At 37.0% G+C, this 17235-nt stretch overlaps 1 protein-coding gene across 1 annotated transcript; it reads left to right on the forward strand.

Moving 5' to 3' along the window:
- Positions 1–1075: 1075 nt before the first annotated feature.
- On the forward strand, positions 1076–12597 carry LOC139745062 (BSD domain-containing protein 1-like). The gene is made up of 8 exons (XM_071655476.1): positions 1076–1152; positions 1328–1394; positions 3338–3454; positions 3959–4126; positions 5059–5226; positions 6541–6700; positions 7306–7971; positions 9345–12597. Exons 1-8 carry the CDS (start codon positions 1142–1144, stop codon positions 9479–9481), a joined length of 1494 nt encoding a protein of 497 aa, XP_071511577.1. The 5' UTR covers positions 1076–1141; the 3' UTR covers positions 9482–12597.
- The last annotated feature ends 4638 nt before the right edge of the window (positions 12598–17235 follow it).

Raw genomic sequence — 17235 nt, forward strand, 5'->3', positions numbered from 1 at the left:
ATTTACTCAGTGCCATTTAATTGATCAGCAGCAATCTATATGGCGAGAAGTGGGAGGAAAAACACCGTTAGATTATTACTTTTCTGATCATCAAATAATCCGAGCAAAATGACTTTCGGAGAGATTTCAGAGACAACAAAAAGGCCCCAATGCCTTATTTAATGATGACCGTGATGTTACAGAGGTATTCTTAGTGTATAAGAAGTAATGCAATAAGTCACTTGTACAGAGACATGGCAGCGGGCTATATAAACCTCAGACTTTGATAGGAACGATCTTATAACATAATCTTAGATATGTCATTGATTATGACAATATATACATATATATATATATATATATATATATATATATATATATATATATATTACTAGTTCGTACACATAATAATAGTCAGTGTAAACGTATTTTAAATGAGAAATGGACGTTTCGGCATGGTTACATGATTTCTTCTCCAAAAGAATATGAATGTAATGTATGTCACAATGATATTATTTTAGAGAAGGAATTATGTTGCTGCCCAGAAACGTTCATTCCTAATTTACAAAAGGTATTGAACAAAAATCACGCTAATACCTCGATTCTTAATGCTTGAAGTGGAACTTTGTAATATCCATGTAAAGAAGTCCAAACATAAGTATGGTAATGCATTTCAGGAATTTCAATGAAATAAAATACAGGCTTCTTGAACAGATTTTTGTATAATTTCTTATATTGATTCATCAATTCATCAATTCATAAATTCAGCCCACTGTAATTTCTTTAAAAATTGAAATTGAAGGAAAGTAGTCTGTTATTAGATAGTCATTTTTTTTTAAATATGATATACACGTGTACATTAATGATGACCACCGACCTCCTATATGACCGGTAGCTCAATGCAAAAAATACACTACGATCGATGGCTCGTTTCTAATCAACCCGCTCTGCTCGTTTCATCGAGCTCCCTCTACGGTCGAATAAAGCTAAGATAGGACTGCCAGCAGCCAGAGCGAGCTACATGGACTGTACACAATGCATGCTATGAGAGTATGCGTGTAAAAGAGATCGTCATAAGGTCATACATCATCGCAAGCATCATCAAAACAAAGCTATATCTGTGGCTGTGAGCTGAGCTAGGTGCTGTACTGTGGCCGTCAAAATGGCCGAGAGGTGAGTCCTTGCACGTAACTTTTCATATTGTGCTTATTTATATGTTCCTGATGATTTAATCAGTATAAGTACCAGTACTTTTGGAACGAAGATATTCTAGTCAATCTTACAAATTGTAATGTAACTGCAGCTGCCACTGGCTAACCAGTGCCTTTCTTCGCATTTTGCCTTGCAGTAACGAGGAAGCGGGTGGATGGTGGGGGCACGATTGGGGAGGCTGGCTGAAAACTGTCCAGGAAAAGGTAAGAAAGCTTCAGAATGCAACATTTGATTTGTACCTTTATATGGTTCCTTTGAGTTAAACTGATCCAACCAGATGATCTTCTCTCACTCTCAGCTTTTGACAACAGATCAATTCATACTAATTTCAACTGAGAGGCAATCCTGCATTCCTAATAATGGGTTTTCTTTACCGTTAACGTTAGAGAGGCTAAAATACTTTTACCCCCTAACAGTTAAAACCCAGGATTGCCTCAGTGCAATGGATGCTGATATTGATAAACAGTCAGTGTACCCGTAACAGGTAGAATTCTAATGCAAACTGCCCATAATTTAACAACAACATCCACTGTAGACAGAAAGATCCGTCTCTGTCCGGAGGAGTCTTTTATTTTTTTGATGTTATCACTCTCTAGAGGGGATCCATGAAGCCAGACACAGTCTCGGCGGAACATATCCCCGACGACCAGATACAGACTGATCTTTCGGTCAAACAACAACACAGCGCTATCCAAAATTTGACCGTCTGCTACATGTAGAAACCTATGCTTTTGCGCACAGTTGAACCTTGGCATGGGAGGTCGAACCTTGGTGCGGGTGCATGCATGTACACAAAGTCATATAGGTCTAGTCCAAACCTCAACATCAACAGTATAAAAAGCAAAAGTGCAAAGCTAGTCAGATGCATGGTAGGTTAAAACATGAAATAGATGATGGTGACATATTGCACACCATACAGGAATTCCTGAAGTTGAAATTCTTAAGCATACATTGTAGTCCATCTGTCAAATCATCAGCTGTTCTGAGTGTTCTCATATGATTTTGCAATTCATTCTTGTCATTGTATTGCCATGTTTTTGAGTCCCAACATGCCTAAGCCAGGGTGATCGGAAGGGAGATATGTATGTGCAAAATGAACTTCAATGAAAGGAAAAGAAGTTTCAAAAAATTAGATGGTTAAAATGAGATGATTTATAAAACTTTTGACTTTTTCTAAAGTTGTAGTAGTAATGATAATACCATGACAACCCTACGATAGTGTTCTCTTTTCCTGTCTATAGTGTATAGAATGTAGCTGAACTTGAGTGTCCTGCACATTTCCATAATGCAGATTTTGTTCATATTTTGTACAAATTATGTACGTACACTACTGTACAAGGGTACGCCTGTACATCACTCAGTTGAGGGTGTTCTGCATGATCCCATTACAGCATTCATTTTCTGCCTTTATACACTTTGAAACAATACAACAAAGTGTTGAAGATCTAAATGTAAAAGTCATGTAGAACCTATAACACATAATAGGTTCTGTATTTTGATGCATATAGATAATTGATGCAACTCGATAAATCTAAATCGTAATTTGTCAATTCTCAAATACTTCAATGTTAGCATATATTGGATTATGCCTCTTTTACCTAGTATGTAGATTGGTAAAGCAAAAGAAAAGAACTGCCAATGATGCATTTTGATAAACACAACCATATTGATCACTGGGAGAAAAAAAAAAAGAGACAATAAGCACTCATGATCATGTGAATGACAATTGCTTTTGTGAGTTTATTATGGAGGGAGGATGCAAAGGACTCTATCATGAAATAGCCACCCCCCCCCCCCAAAAAAAAAGAAGAAGAAAAGGAAGAAAAATACAAACAAGTATGCCTCCTGAAAGTTGATATTTAGACTAAATTGCTAAACCTGTGCATGACAGACTTCCAAATCCTGCCTCAAATCAAGAAAAAAATAAAACATGAAAAGGGTAATTTTTGAATAAGTGGTTATGCATTGAAAGCGGTTTTTCTCATTGAGAGTTGGAAAGGTTGCTGTTTGTTTTTTATTTTAGTTTGTTTCAGTGTGTGTGTGTGTGTGTGTGTGTGTGTGTGTTTGGGGGGGGGGGGGATGTCTTTTCCTAATATTTTGTCTGTGTCTTTACTCTTATATTGTTGTGACCCATTTTCTTTCCTAGTCTGGCCAGGCCTTGGAGCAAATGAAGAAGGATCTTGGTGAGTTTGGGTCTACCATCCAAAAAGATACAGCTCAAGCAGCTGCCAGTACAGCAACACTAATCAAAGAGAAACTTAAGGTAATTCAACCATTTTTTTTTTAAAGATACAAGGAATTATAGTATCGTTCAGTCACATTTGTGTCTTCTTGTGCAATGCATTATGTGGTTCATAATTTGAAAATGAAGAGAAATGTTTTATTGTACAGGAATAATTTTCCAACTCAAATTTGATAGCAATTTCAGCTGATGAACAATATTTCAAATGGCATCCTGTACACTTCTATGGAAGAAAACTGCTACACAAAAGTTAATTTGTATAGCAGTGATGTAAAAATGCTTAGCAAATTGTGATCCGATGCAAGGAAAATTATTCCCTGTGGAAAGAACCATACAGTATCACTGATAAAGGGAAGCTATGAACGTTGTCTGGTTGTCGATCTACCAGTTCCATGTGTCTTTGTGTTTCTGATTGTGATATCTATGATAAGTAAGCCTCTCTTTGTGCATATTACAATATAATATGATTTATATGACTAAAATGATAGAAGAATGCCCAAAATATTTATAATCCATCTCTCAAAGGTACCTGAGGATGAGGATGACGTGACGACTACTGCCCGGATGAAAATTGGCTTCTCCAACCTCCTGACTGGCCTCTCCCAGAGTCTCACTCCGAGCGAGAAGACAGAGAGAGGGGAAGATGATGTCCCCATTGCCCAGAAAGATCCCCATATCTTTGACAAGGCCAGGGTGAGAGTGACCGACTTTGCCTTTCATACCTAGTCACGCTGTCAGGTCCAGGGCCCTGCTTCTTGGGAACTGGGAAACTATATCAAGCCAAACGATGAACCCACAGTTGGGACAGATCCAGATCAGATCTAATTGGGAAGGATAAACAGAAATTTAAGATATTTTCTAGAACACAGCAAGGTAGGCCCAAGATATTGTCGTTCCCAAATGGCTTAGTGAAACAGTTCCTAACTTCTGAGGACTGATTGATCCCAAAATTGTCCTGAAGATCAACAATTGAACTTACGATTATTTTAGAGTTTAGTGAATCAGCTGTTTTAACCCTGTGCATATGATTATTTTGGAATACCATGTACAGAGTCTATCTTGGATGGCTGTTTCTCAAAGACAACATATTGTCTGGTCATGCCATCACATATAGAAGATACTAGTATTATAATCTGCTAGCCCTCAGAATATTTGTTAATATTTTGAATACATGTTATGATTTCCTTTTGAATACTTGTTATCATTTTCTTTTGAGTGTTGCTGTGATAATTTAGAAAGTATTCCAAAGCTGCTGCAATGATATTTCCCCATCATTAAGAGTTGATGGCAACTGAGGCTGCTGGATGGAAGATGTGTTTTTGTTTTACATTTCTTATTTTGTGAACAGTTTGATTATTTTTGAGGCTTGGCTAGCTAATGGGGGCTTCTTTTTTGTATTTTACTGAAGATGTTGAACCATTCCTAACATAATATTGCTTTATTGGTTTTTTTCTTGAAACTTAAATTTTCTGGTATTCCAGTGTTGAGGATTTGCAGTGATTATCTTTTGGCATTTTATTCGATCTTTTTCTAAACACTTTCAAAAATCTGTAAATATGTGAACTCTTTGCTGAAGAATAGCCAGTGTACCAAACTTTCTGCTCCTTCAATAATCCGTCACTCAGGCTCGCCTGCATGCCATGCAGACCGATCCAACCACCTACTGCAGCGATCCCGATGGACACCCAGATTTCCGTGAGTGGCTGGAGTCTTTCAACGTGGAGTCATACAAGGGCGACATCTCCGAGCTGCTTGTGGCCAACACCGAAGTTCGAGCACTCTACACCAAGCTAGTAAGCCTTGCTTCTTGCAGAAATCTCCCAAGAGCTATCCTGTATCATGGTTAATCCATTGAATATATACTTAACCCTCTGGGTGCTTTGAGTGCTGGAAAAACAAAAATAAAAAACAAAACATAGCGAAGTACACACTGTCAAAAGCCCCGGCACAAAAAACAAAAGGTTAAAGAGCAAACATTGTGTTGTACAGGCTCATGTCAAGTGTCATGGCAAACACATGTTTTACATACTGTTATTTTGTCAATGCCAGTGCGGTACTCTTTTACATTGTGTTTATTACACTTGATCACTGTGAAGGATTCCCTACATATGACAAGTTCCTTTCCAAAAGGTGCCAAATCCATTTAAAAAAAAACCAAATTGGACTTTTTGACAGAAATGTACTCATTTTTAGGAGTTGCGTACAATAATCTCTTCAGATGTTTTGAAATTCTTGTGAAAAAATGGAGAATTCAGGCAATGAAAAATAAGTCTGGTTTCAGGTGCTGAGTCCAACAGGATCCAATCAGAGAGCCGTATGCATGTTTGAACGCACTTTGACCCGCGAGTAAGGCCAAGCTGGAAAGCTTTCCTACCTGTGTAGCTTTTCAGATGACCCTTATTACTGTATAAGCTGTTATTTTCACGAATTTCGCGAATCACTATTGGATTGCAAATTTAGCAACACACAAAAATGTTGCCATACGCTATGGTAGCAATGCATTCTTGATAGCTTCGGTATCGATCCGTGAAAACAACATCCTGCGAAAATGTCTGTGACTTCCTAATTCACGAAAATATCTGTATGCGAAAGTAACAGCTTACAGTACTTGATTAAGAAAAAAACTGAAATGTTTTATTCCTGTGCATATAAATTCTTTGATGGGATTGGGTAGAAATTACAAATCATCCCAGAAAATTCACAGCCACAGAAACTAGTCACTAAAACAACTTTTACATGTTGTACATTACTGTGCTTAAATTTTTGTTCCAAAAAGTGCTAGATCTACAAAATCCTCCAAAATATAAATTCTTTAATAATTAAATGACACTATTTATGGGACATAAAGTCTCATAGAGTGAAAACACTTTGAAGCATTTGAAATAAAAATCCAAGTTTTCCCCTTTCAAATGGATTTAGCACCTTTTGAAAAGTAACTGTTCATGTATGCAGTTATTCTGTTCCTGAGACTCTCACCACATTATGACAATCAGCTAGCCACTTACAAACTCTTCCTAGCTTCAGAATGTCATTTAACGTTTTTCTACCTCCATAACCACAAAGTGTCTGGAAGTGTTGATGTGGATTTTCTCTCGCCTTGTGAACAGGTACCGGCTGCTGTGTCCCATGTGGAGTTCTGGGGGCGCTATTTATACCGCGTCCAGCAGCTGAAGCAGGACGAGGCACGGAGGCGAGCGCTGAAAGAGCGGGCCGAGATGACGTCATCTCAGAAGTTTGAAGAGGAGGACCTCGGCTGGGGGGATGAAGGTCTCTGGAAGATCTTGTTACTTTGACTGCAGAATAAAACTGTTCTTTGTAGAAAACACATGAAATCAGTCCATCAGTATCTCATAGTCTTGTGTTTTCTCTCTTTCTAAGGAGTTCATGTTTACATCCTGTCTTTTTTAAGGTGACAATGTTCAGCATCTCATTGTGGTAATATTAGTGCCATTTATTCTTTATTTTTATTTTTTGTTTTGCATTCAAGCATTCAAAATTTTCTCTCATTCTCTCTGGAAAAGAAAATTCTGGGTCAACCTTCACAACTGCCATTGCACTTCTATGTTGTTTCTTACAAGGTAGTGACATCATTGCCAGATCTATTTGCATCTGTTATTGTGTTATGGTAACGCTGTTATGCAAAATCAAACAAAATTTGTACAATTCAAGAACTTTCTCAGTTTTTATCCAATTTTAGTGGCTGTTTTGTTTATATGGCATCTCTGCTCTTGTGAAAGTTTTCTTAAATGCTGATAGGCAGTTGCTGATAGGAGTTGTTTTTTTGTTTTTTTAATTCTTCTAAGAACATCTCTATCAGTTTACCAAATGAAATGCATTATAATGGCAAATTTTGATTATCCCTTTTCTGTCAGACGAAACTTGGGACACCATGCCAGAAGCTACCAAGAACCAGTCCGGAGTCGAACGATTTGTCGTCCTACCGCAAGATGCAGAGCAGCGGCTCAGCGAATGCGGTGCTGAGGGGGAGACAAAGTCACAAGTGGACCAACCAAACCGATCCTCTGCTGACCAACCCGAACAGTTGCGAAGTGACAGACCAGTAGAATCAAATTCTATGATGCAGGACTCAGAAACAAGTTCACAAACAGCCAAGGAGCAGACTATACCTTCGCAAATGCCCACGACTTCGGCAACAGACTCTAAGACAACGGACCAGAAAGTTGAATCGACGGTATCTTCAACAAGGACTGATGAAAACCTGGAAACGATACAAGGGCAGAAACAGGAACCAAGCAGAGAAAGCAAATCGATGGAGAGAAAAGAAGAGGCAGAATCGAACAGTTCCGATCCCACACAAGTGTCTTCCACAGCCGAAGATGGTGCGGAGTCCCTACCACCAAAGGAGGCTGTTGTTGCCGCGGAGACGGAGAGGAAAAGTGACACGGACATGGTGACCCGCAAGTCCAAGGACACCCTGAAACTTGAGGAACTCACAGTGGAAACACCAGGTGCAGAGGATGGCAAGACTGTTGAGACGGAGCAGACCTCACCAGTAGCTTCTGAGGCCAGCAATAGAGGTAGGGCTGTGGAATTGCCATGGTACTGAAATATGATGCATTTCTTTTTTCTTTTACACACCATACCCACCAAGCATTCGGATTGAGTGAATGCAGCAATATCAGAATGCATCAGTAAAAGTTTGATGAAAATTGGACAATCTGCTCAAAAGTTATGAATATTTAAAGTTTCTGAGCAGCTATCGCTGGATGAGAAGACTACTACAGTTTATGATGTCACGTATGTACAACAATATGAAAATATAAACAGAATTCAGCATATTTTCATATTTGTAGCAAAACCAAAGAATGCTTGCCTTACCTCTTCCAGAAAGCTGGGGGAACAATGTTATCCTAAACATGTGTCAGTAACAAGTCCAGGGAATGTGTACATTTCACAAAGAATGAAATTTTGTGGAATTCTCTTCATATTTTCTTTATATCGTGCATATGTGACATCATGAACTGTAGTAGCCTGCTCATCCAGCAGTGGCTGCACAAAAACTAAAAAACTTTGGAATGGATTGTCCAATTTTCCTCAAACTTTCATCAGTGTGTTCCACTAATATTGCTGATTTACTCAATCTACACATATATTTGGGTAAACTTGTCCTCTAAGGCAGAATTGTTCACTCTTCCGGTGTGCTTGAGGGTAAAGATGCAAATGTGAAACAAATAGAAGTCTTTCCGATGGTGTCACACCTTTGGTTAGATGCGTGAATGCCAAGTCCAACATCCTGGTATTTGATTAGCGTAAATTTTGTGAAGTTTAGGCATAGTTAATTATCCTAAACTGGATGGGAGTCTTGCATCATTTCAGTTACTAAACCTTAATTAGCAAGTTGTGGTACTTAAATGTCACTTTCTTTTTTGTGATGTCTGTAAATATAAGCATAACTATTTTTCCATCAAAATATGCCCAGCAGAGTTCAAAGCTCTAAAGTGATAGACTTATGCAACAAAATGTCAGACTTGCATGTTGTATGTTTGACTTTGTTTGAAAGTTGAATTTCCAGTGTAAACAAAAGAAATATTTCATATTGCTAAATGTTTATGAAATGAAAAAGCAGAGAATTAAGCAAAACAAGTGTCCAGAGAACATTACTGTTTTAATAGTGGATGAAAGACGAAAAACTAACAATTACAGTTGCTATTATTTTGCTATTGTGCACTAAACATATGTTTGATGTGATAAGTCTAACTGTCTGGGGTTTCAACACCTTGTGTATAAGCAAAAAAAAAAAAAAAAGAGAAAAAAAATTTACATTTTCAGAGGTGCTATAAAGCTGTACATATTTAGGTGCTCTGTACTCGAGCATATCTTTACGTATGCTGTGACATTCAATTTGCTATTGTGAACATTTCGGATTCCATACAATGTTGTCCTTGAATAGAATCCAGCTTGAGCGACGACTGGGAGAAGGACTTTGATGACATCGAGGTCACAGAGGAGGACATGAAGAACGCCTCAACGAAGCTGATGTCAACTGTCGATGATGACCTTGACGATGACTGGGAGAGTTGGGAGTAGATCCATAATTTTCTTGAAAAAACAAGTCTTTTGTCTCTTTCTCTCTCTATGTCACTACTTACCTAACTTTAGGTTAAGTTTATTTTAACAAAATGATTAAAAAAAAGAATGGAATTGAGACATCATGTCAGTTGTATGGGTTCATGCATGACCACTCAAGCAAATCAGATAGGTGTTGTATTCTCACGATGGAGTAGATCTATATTTCTCTGAAAAGAGCACGTGTGAGGCAAGCATTGCCTCAAGGTTGTGTAAATAGAGTCAGAAATTATCCTACCTTAGGTATGCCAGTTTCTCTCAGCTGCTTTCATCATATGGAAATACTGTATGTCTGACTCTGTGCGTCACAATGTATCTGACATGTTAGGGTATTACGCCTCAAGGTGCTTAGAAAGAAACGCTTTGATAGAATACACCATACTCTGAACAATTCCATTCATCATTCCTTTTTCTTCTTTTTTGCTCTTTTTGTATGCTAATGCACTCCTACTGGCTTACTACTCACTCTGGCCTCGAATGATCTTTTATGGAAGCAAAAATCTTGAACAGTGCAATTTCAACTCAAAATTCCATCTGGGACTTTGTGTCTGTATTCTTATTGATTATTTTTTTGAAGGGAAAACTTTTTTGAGCTATACACTTGAACAAGTTGGAAAAATGCTGACATTTCGTGTGACGAAAGAAGTTTAGAAAACCTAGAGTTTTGACATTTCAGCTGTCACACATATTGATGGTGAGGTTTGAGATCAATGTTTTTACATTGTTCTATGGAGGAGTTGATCAATGACTCTGATTCTTTAATAAAAAAAAAAATAGAAACTGGTTTTTCCTTTTGGACGAAAGCATGATTGCAATGTGTTAAAGCCAGCAAGTACTGAACAAAATACCAAAAAATATAAACAAAATTAAATAAAATTAAAAAATACCATTTAATGTATGTATGAGAAAACTTATGGTTTATCTGTTTTTTAGAAATTCTGAGGGTCAGAGATACTCAATATTAAATGAAAACATGTTATTTATATCAAATAATGAGCAAAGACTAGTACTGTTGGTATCTAAGTTATTTGTTTGTTAATATTTCCATTGAGTTGAGCTACACACCTTTCTGATTTACTGGAAGTGAGGTTGATTGATCCTCTATTCTTCTCCCGCATTCATCATGCAAACTAAGATTGATACTGTACTACAGTACATGCAATGCTGCCTGTAGAGGGCAGCAGACATACTTGCACTCCTGGGTCTGTATGTTTGGCCCGAGCATTCATCCTATCAAGCTTTTATTGGGAAATGGGTTCTCTGTAGACTGATCTTGAAGGTTGACTAAAATTATGAAATGTTCACCTAGCAGTGCACATCTTGGTCCAACATACATTGTACATGAAAGTCCTACTAGCCTGTGGACAAGAGTTGAAAAATGAAATGTGATTTGTAATCCTGCAAATGTGGATCTCTAGATGATGGGTGCTGGAAGGCTCACAGCATAATTTATAATGGCAAATACATGTAGAATCATATTCAGTGTGTATCAAGGCACCATACACCGTGTAGTGGAAGCTTGGTATAACTCGGTACTCTGTAAAGCAGGATATTTTCAGGGCATGAAAGTTTAGCAAATTGGAGCCGATGTCTTTTTTTCTCGGCATGAAATTTTCATTAATTGCCATTGGCATTTAGTGCATGTAATGTAGACGACAACTTTCGTGTGCATGTTAATTTTGCAAATCTTAGCTGTTGCTAAATTTGCAAAATTGAAATGCACACGAATATTTCTGGTTTTTACTGTATGTATTTCCTAGGTACAACAATTTTGGGCATGAAAAGAGTAATTTCTGTCATCCTATTAAAATGTACAAAATGTATGCTTTTTGGGGATGTATTGTCTTCTTGTAACAGATACATGTATAGCAAAATCTTTAATGAAATGAACCAGATTGCCAAGTCCTCGGGATCTATATCAAGTTTCAGTTGTGTCAAACGATAACCTCCAACTGGAGTGTTGGTTTAGGGAAGGTAAAATGTTGGGTAAGCTTGTGGAAAAACATAGGTTTCAAGGCCATTTATGTCAAAACCAGTACCACCATTCATCATGCTTTTCCTGTGTACCAAGTCCATTTGTCTTGGTAAAATGGAAATGTATAAATCATGCTACTTCAAATTAATCTTCTACATGAACTCGAGGAAGGCTCCAAGGACCCATTGCAACTTCATTATCAAATTCATTTGACAACATCTGACTAAATTTTGTTTGAGTGGTTACACTGGATTGCAAGCTGTGTTAGTAGAGTTGGTGTTTCGACACTGTTTAATATTGCCTTTTAAGGGGAAGTAGTTGCTGGGCTTTCTTGAAACCTTAGGATATGTGCTTGCACACATTCTTATCATTATGCCTGTTCACATTGCTTTGTATGGTTCCTCCTTGTTCAGACACTGCAATGTCAGTATGAGAGAGAGCAACATGTGACTGCAAATTTACCAAGATGATTAGATTTACTTATCAAGACATTTAAGAGGTGTATCTATCAATATTATTGTGTCAATGTAACTATTTTTTTTTCATTGTGTACATTAAAAAGAATATTGTCGGATATTTAATTCATCTATTAATTTTTTTCATTATTTTTTTTTAATCGGTATTGAATGCTATTTTTAAGATTTTGTTTTGTACAGGAAATTCAAAATGTGTATGTATTGTATGATGTATCAGACTAATGGACCTTCTTTCCTCTACTGTTACTACTTTAAATATGTGTACCTACTTCAACTGTCTTATCAAAAACTTTAAGGGCATTGAGTACATACTTTACATTTGCCATTGTAGTAAAGCTGTGTTGTATGATGGTGAGGTTTCAAAGGAAAAAGCTAGGAGGAAAAGAAAAATCGACAGAGCCTTCATGTAACAGAAATTCTCCTGACCTTTAACATTGCTTTCAAACTGTGCTAACTTCTTCGTTTTTCAATGAGTGGTATCCTTTTTACGTTCAATGTGAATGGCATTTGAGATGATGCTGAGATAGGCTTAAAGAGTATAAACATGGATGTATGTGTATGTGGAAAATGGCATTTTGCAAATACATTTCGTAGAAGTGCAAAGTTTACTTTGTTAAAAATCTAATACAGTGGACTCTCGTTATAACGAAGTTCTCGGGACTGCTCGGGACTGGCAGTTTTCTTTCATTATATGGAAATTTCATTATAACTGAAAAAATAAACATATAAAACATAGAGTGGATGTTGTTGCGACCTGAATTTGTACTTTGTTGTAAACGGAAATTAGAAATGTGTTCATTATAACGGGAGTGCACTGTATTAGTTGAGGGATGTGCATCAAGAAGATGACACAGATTGAGCAATTATCAATATCACTTACTTTTACAGGTGTGACCAAAACATATAAACTTCAAGGAAAGGGTCTAATTCATGTATGAATAAGTGAAGTAAAGGAAAAGTGACTATCAGAGCTGCCCCTCCAAAATTACAAATTCTTCTTTTTTCCTCTTTTTTTTTCACCCCTTTCCAATTGATGTGTGCTCCAGTTGTGGAATATAGAAGTACAGAGAATGGATTATTTAAACATGATTGACAGTAAAGTTTTATTCTTTTGTGAGGTAATGTCTGTAGTGTTAAATTGAAGTTATATTGACAAAGTCCATGTGAGACTTGCTTTGCATATGCCATGTTTAAATCTTTTAACAATACATGTATTGCTTGTAACATCCATGAAATTGAATGAAGTATTATTGATGGCTGAAGAATCAATTTTGTTGTCAAATTATAGAATAACCATTTTGCGAGAGGAAAAAAAAAAAGAACATCAGTGGATGTTACGAAAAAATTCCAGCAAGATATGGGTTCTTTTGGGGCTTATGACAAAGATCTATCTAAAGGTGTTGCAGGGATTTATTTCAAAGTACAAATTTGCAGATGCCTCTCAGAAAACCACAGATCGGTCTCATTTTTTTTTCTTTCCTTTTTTGTTTGTTTGGTACCTCTAAGTTGTGAGGTAAAGAAAGTTTATGATGTGTCAAACGTTGTGGTCATGGGTTTCATTCCTCCAAATATTGCAGTGATATATGAAAGAATCTTTCATCAAGAGCTGTGACTGAAATCGCCGCCTCAGAAATAATATCTGTACAGAATGATGCAGAATTCAAAACCATGAACGTGAAATGTGATGGTAGTTATGATCTATTTGAGGCTATTTCCCCCTCCCTCCTTTTTGTTTTGATCACTGTTCACTTGGATGGCATTTGTCCAAATAAGTTGTATACAGAAAAAGCTCCCTCTCTTCTGTGGCCCGTTGCATATAAGTTACAATTATGGTAACTTTGCCATCCAATGGTAACTTCCATGGAATTCTTGATTTTGATTGGCTGTTGAGTATTGTTACCCATGGTAGTTACGCATTGGATGGCAAAGTTACCATAATAAGTAACTTTTATGCAACAGGCCCCCAGCTTCCCGTAGCTCAAGTGTAATGAGATGGCAGACTGCCATGGTTTAAATCCACGTTCATATTATCACTGTACATCATTGTGTGTGCAGTCAGAAAAAAAAACCAAATAGTTCACTGCCAATTGCCCCCCTCTTCTTGTCTTCCCTTTAAGTGAGTCCATTAGATCCAAACATACCGATTCATTTTGTCCATGTTGGTACACATATTCACCAAACAAAATTGTTACTGTAGCGCTGGTGTAGCTGACAAAGACGGGAAACTGTATTGAAAATTGAAGGGATGAACTTTCATTTTCGCCCAATGTCCATGGAGATTCCACATTCCTATTTTTTTGTTATTTGGAAGATTCTAGTGTCATGTGGTTAATGAGATGTCTTCACACCTTTGTGTCAGTGTCGTAATCTGTGGTGTTACTCAATCACAATCTAAAGTGTGTAATTTTCAGTTTTAACAACAACAAAAAAAAGAAAGAAAGAAAAAGTGTCCACCTTGTGACATCAACCGCCCTGAAAATAATGAGCAGATGACAGCTCACATGCTATTTCCCTCTCCTGGTCCATTTGTGGGATTGATTACAATTGTGTCCAGTCGATAGGGTGCCGAGTTAGCTGAATGTCCGTCAGGAGTTTTATCAGTACAATGACACACTAATGATAAAACAATCCTGATACTAGTAGTTTTATGACTCTTGCTTCAGTTTTTTCACTCTTAGCCAAAAGATATTTTTGTTGTTTTATTTCTACAGTCAACAGATGGCATTTATTTTGGCAGTATCAAGTGTTGATATGTCAAAGGAATCAAATTCCTGGAAAGGCACGGTTGATCCTGTCATGGGACCTTTTGATATCATGACTACACTTTGCTAAAGAAATGTTGCCAGGAATTTCAAGGATGGGTCCGCTTTAAATGGCATCTAGAATGACACACTTTTGAGTGTTATCTGAGTGGTGACATAAGAGCTTGCTTAACAATGAACTGCTTATGTTAATCAGCAAAGTATATTATAATGTAAGAATATGAAAATAAAATCTGTAAACCATTGGAAAGATATACAAGATTATCCCCAGAGCGTCATACATGTACTCTTTTATCAATGTCAGTGAGTTTGATTTTAGCGCGTGAAAACACTTCAATAAGTCTGCCTAATGGAAATTACAATGTAGGTGTAATTCAAACACAACCACATATTCACGTCATGTTAGGCACATACAGCATGCTGTGTACATGTGCATCATTGCAATCTATAAGAGTGCCTCAAAAGAATTTGCGATGAACATCAGCTGAAACTCTCATATATAATGCACTTCTTAATCATGTGGTTTTTGACAGTCTGCTAACATAAAGTGGAACAACTTTTTTTCCCGGTTACACACATTATGCATAAATTATTGTCGGGTGCTTACTGAAAACTATGCTAGTACTGTGTATCTGGAAAGAGGTTTTAACCCGTTCAAGACTAGTACTGAGCATACTTGGCGGAGATGTCTGTGGGGAGTGCGTGTTATAGGAGAATCTGCTCATCTTCCAAGGGTTAATGAAAGCTCGTTATCATCCCCCACAAAGCTCTTGATACTTCCTACTCGTGTGGCCTATCCTACCTATGACGTATGTTCCACTCATATCACATATTGTAAAGTACCGATATCTTACAGTGTACAAGAAGATCTTCCAAGTGGTGGTATTGAAAACTTTGATAACCATCTGCTCAAAGCTTTCTTGTACAGTAGGCTTGCAGTCACATGGTATGACTGGGCAATGATGTACATTTAAAACATAACAGTCCAATTTCTTGTTACACTCATAGTAGCTGTTGAAGTTACTGAAATCTATAAAAGTATCTTGAAAGAGTTTGCAAGGAAAACTCTGTTAGCATCCTCAGGAAGCTCTTGTAAATATATATATATTTATATATTTCCTTGTTTTTTTACATTTATCGCTCACATAATGCATTACCCATAGAACTTCATTATTCCCACACACATATCTGATCCTTTTTAATATTTTGTACATTTCTTGCTCACATAATGTATTATCCATAGAACTTCATTATTCCCACACACACGTATCTGATGAAACAGATTATGCTCACTGATACTCACCACACACTTGTTGCTTCCAAAAGTTGACATTTTTGCCAGAAATCTGGGGTTCTTTTTATGCTTTTTGCTTCTCATATAATATGTGCATTGATGAAGAAGCAGTACAATGTGCAAACATTTGTTTGTTTTTCTCAGACATATTTAATAGGCTACACAGAAATCAGAACTTAACATCGGATTGAGAATAGGTAACAGTATGGCTATAACGTCAGTCCAGCATAACTGGCTTGTCTACATACATACACTGTATATTTATTGAATAAACGGCTTTAAGTTTGTATTTACAGCTTGCATATATGCAATCTGAATTTCCACATGAAAGCTGGTCTTGGTAAGCCTCAGCACCCTACATGGTTGGTCAGAATGAGTGCTGACGTAACGTCTATATTTATAGGCATTGATAAGGAGGTGTCATTTAATAGTGAGGAAATCGGGCAGATGTATACCTGAAGATATATACAGTCACTTTGGCAATGTTTCATAATGAAATTGAGACATGCATATTTAGCATAACAAACACAACAGGTAATTGATCTTATGCAGTCATCCAAACAATTTGTGTATTTTAGGAAATATGAGTATTAAGAAAATATGAAACATTTCAGACCATGTGTGCTTGAATTATCACACAGTACCAAAGGTTTGGTTGTGGGCTGTTCTGACAAGGTATAGGGTTTATTGATTGTTTAACCACTCCTTAGCCCTTCCGCCCCCCCCCCCCCCCCCCCCAAAAAAAAAAAAAAAATCCCGGTCTTCGTAGGTTTAGACTTAATTTGCTGCATTTTCTGATTTGTTGATACGTCCGTATCGACTTGCACCAGATTCCTTGTCTATGACTCATTTTCACTTCACTTGCGGTATTCACAAATTATCACTGCCATTTTATTCATGAGCGTTCCGACAAATTATGATGAAATCTGACATAGATTTTCCTCTCTCCACAACTACCGTATCCATATAATAATATTTTCATCTTTAAATCTATAACATAATGAGTATGTTACCATTATCAATATCATCAACATTATTATAATCACTGTGATTATCCCTAGAATTATTAGCATCGTTATCACTACATATGATATAAAATTGTACTGTACTATAAGACTGACTCTTATTACGGAGATCTTTGCGTGAAAACAGAGCACCCTCACTGCAGGCATGTTCAAAGAGGGTTCTGGATGGATTAATATGATTAA

The sequence above is a fragment of the Diadema antillarum genome, unplaced genomic scaffold (genome assembly GCF_040938485.1).
Source record: "Diadema antillarum isolate AM-2024a unplaced genomic scaffold, OU_Dant_1.0 seq00001232_RagTag, whole genome shotgun sequence".
Lineage (NCBI taxonomy): Eukaryota > Metazoa > Echinodermata > Echinoidea > Diadematoida > Diadematidae > Diadema > Diadema antillarum.